Here is a 2748-nt window from a genome sequence, read left to right as displayed (position 1 = left end):
GCTTATTTATTATTGCTTGTTTAATATTTTTGTTATTTATTTAATCATTTCCTGTACATGTATCCTTTATTCAAACTTCACAATTTAAATTGCATCGAAATTTAATAATCATACTGTAAAGTCCTAATTTTGAATTAGCGGTTAATTATAATTTTAAGGTGGTACATTTCTGCAGGTCAGCTTCATTAAGTTTCACGGTCGTGTTGACAAATTAATTGCATCGAATTGAAACAGACAAAGCGTGAAAACTGCCTGGGTGCACCCGTGCTATTCTGTCCGTCGGCTAAATTCTCGCGCGTGCTCTCAGAATATGGCAGCATCCCAAATCCCTGCAATTTCATTGGTCAATTCGGGAAGTAATTAAATCATTTGCAGAGTATATAACCTCTTGAGGATCTCACTTGATCATCATTCACTGATTTGAATTATCTATCAAACAAAGAAACTAAATATCTAAATAATATCAAAAATGGCCGGTTTTGGTTATTTTCCACAGTCCGCATTTTATCCAATGCAGACGACAATGCAGTCATATGCACCAACTTATGACTTTGCTACAGCCCTGAAAATACAATCAAGCAACAACTCCAATCAAGCATTCCAAGGTATTATTCATTCACATGTGTGCATTTTTTCTTCTCTCTTTCTCTTAAATTAACGTTCAATGATTTCACCAGAATCGACCTTTACAACAGCAGTTCTATTTTTAACGAATTTAAGACCAAGAGTGATACTGTAGAAAAGCTCATTAATAAAATCCCTACATATCCACTAATGATTTTTAAATATATCTTTCATGAAGGAGATATGATACAAATTACATAATGTAATTGACCATTTCCTTATCTTTTAGGACAGACAGGAATAAACCAAATGGGCGGTTCTTATGTCAATGGCAAAGCTCTCCCAGAGTCCGTGCGAAGACAGATTGTAGAGATGTCCCTTAACAATATAAGAGCTTGCGACATTGCAAAACAATTGAAAGTCTCCCATGGCTGTGTCAGCAAACTGTTAAAGAAATATCGAAATACTGGATCTTTCAAGGCAGGATCTACTGGCGGATCCAAACCCAAAGTAGCAATACCAGAGGTGGTGGATATAATCATGAACTACAAGGACGAAAATCCGACAATGTTTGCTTGGGAGATAAGAGACAGGTTAATCAAAGAGAGAAGATGTACAAAATTGAACGTCCCGAGCATTAGCTCCATCAACAGAATCTTGCGTAGCAATCCAACTGAAAAATCCAGAAGATCGTCATTGGGCTCAAGTTGCTCTCCGTCATCATCTGAGAATTCCATCAGTCCGCCAATCGCCACAAAGCGCTCTCCCGTTGGATACAGCATCAATGATATCCTCGGCCATCAAAACGCATCGGTGAGTTTCGAATTCACCCCAACACCCATAATGCCTCAATCTGGAAAACGGAAGTTTAGTGAAATCGACGATGGAGATTTACTGGCAGTTGCTGCTAAATCTGCTCGTCTGATAGAAGAGGAGGCTGCAATAAAACCCAACGCACCAGCAGACATCTCCCTGACCACTGTACCCACTCCTACATCTACCGATCTCTGCAAGGATCTGGGATCCCTCCTAGACATGCTTCCATGGGTGCCTTCACAAGTCTCATCATCCAAAAATAATAACACAAGCTTCGACGACTCCTTTACCTCCCTTGTCGGCCCAAACAAAGCCGCATACGAGAGGGAATTCCATGAGAGTCAAGCGACACCCAATGAGAGAATCCGTCAACAATACGACGCAGCCAGGCCACACCAACCCGGAGCAGAAACGACAAAGTTCAATGCACCAAAGATCGAAATGCCCTGCTCTTCTCTGCCATCTGTTCAGCATCAAGAAAGTTTCTACCCTCAATACAAGCCACACCCTACTGTTTCCAGACCCGTGCCGACAGTCGTGTCCTCTACTGGGTCAATCTCAAGCATCCCCAATGTGTCTTCATCTTTTTACTCTGTGCCATCCTGCTCCCAGACACAGAATACAGGATTGCCTGCCTACAGTTACCCAGGATACGCCCCGACAGCCTTTTCACACATGGCGCAGCAGAAAAATCTGTATCCTGTCCCTACCATCTCGTCGGAAGCACCAACTTCCGCTTTCCATGCTCCTATCTCGCCCTACTGCGGATACAGCACAGCACCAATTCCATATTATTATCAGCAATAAGCGGATATTAGAATAGACTGATGTGTTGTAAATATGTATTTATTTGTGTCAGAGTAATATATTTAATAAGTTTATTGTTTGAAATGTTTGATGAATTCTTTGTCAAATAAAAAGTTCATATAATGCAAAATTTTTTTTTTTTTTCATATGTTACGTAACGTTCCATGCGCATAAAATAGCCCCCCCCCCTCCGCAACAAACTTTATAACTCCCCCTTTCTGTGAAAAATGTCTAAACCCACTCATGTGAATTGGTTATTTAGATAAAATCTTTAGATGTTCATTTTTATCGAATGCTAGATGTTCAAGAAATTTTAGGAAACGGCATTTACTTTAATGTCATAACCACAAAATATTTAACCACCAAAACACAAATCTATAAATTTTTGAATTGTTTGAAGTAGATATACACAGTACTTCAGTAAATATGAGAAACATATATGCATACATGTACATGTACATCTTCAACCCGTAAGGGGTTTCCAAGTGACTACAGATCCAAAACCCATGACAACTGCGGCGACAATAATCACGTAACAATTTGTCTTTAAGACTCCATTCA

At 39.6% G+C, this 2748-nt stretch overlaps 1 protein-coding gene across 1 annotated transcript; it reads left to right on the top strand.

Moving 5' to 3' along the window:
• The first annotated feature begins 413 nt into the window (after positions 1-413).
• On the top strand, positions 414-2266 carry LOC109617942 (paired box protein Pax-8-like). Its single transcript, XM_066088708.1, has 2 exons — positions 414-605; positions 854-2266. Exons 1-2 carry the CDS (start codon positions 470-472, stop codon positions 2185-2187), a joined length of 1470 nt encoding a protein of 489 aa, XP_065944780.1. The 5' UTR covers positions 414-469; the 3' UTR covers positions 2188-2266.
• The last annotated feature ends 482 nt before the right edge of the window (positions 2267-2748 follow it).

Source organism: Magallana gigas, chromosome 6, assembly GCF_963853765.1.
Source record: "Magallana gigas chromosome 6, xbMagGiga1.1, whole genome shotgun sequence".
NCBI lineage: Eukaryota > Metazoa > Mollusca > Bivalvia > Ostreida > Ostreidae > Magallana > Magallana gigas.
The sequence above is the reverse complement of the archived record's forward strand: the minus strand, read 5'-3'. Positions and strand labels throughout refer to the sequence as shown.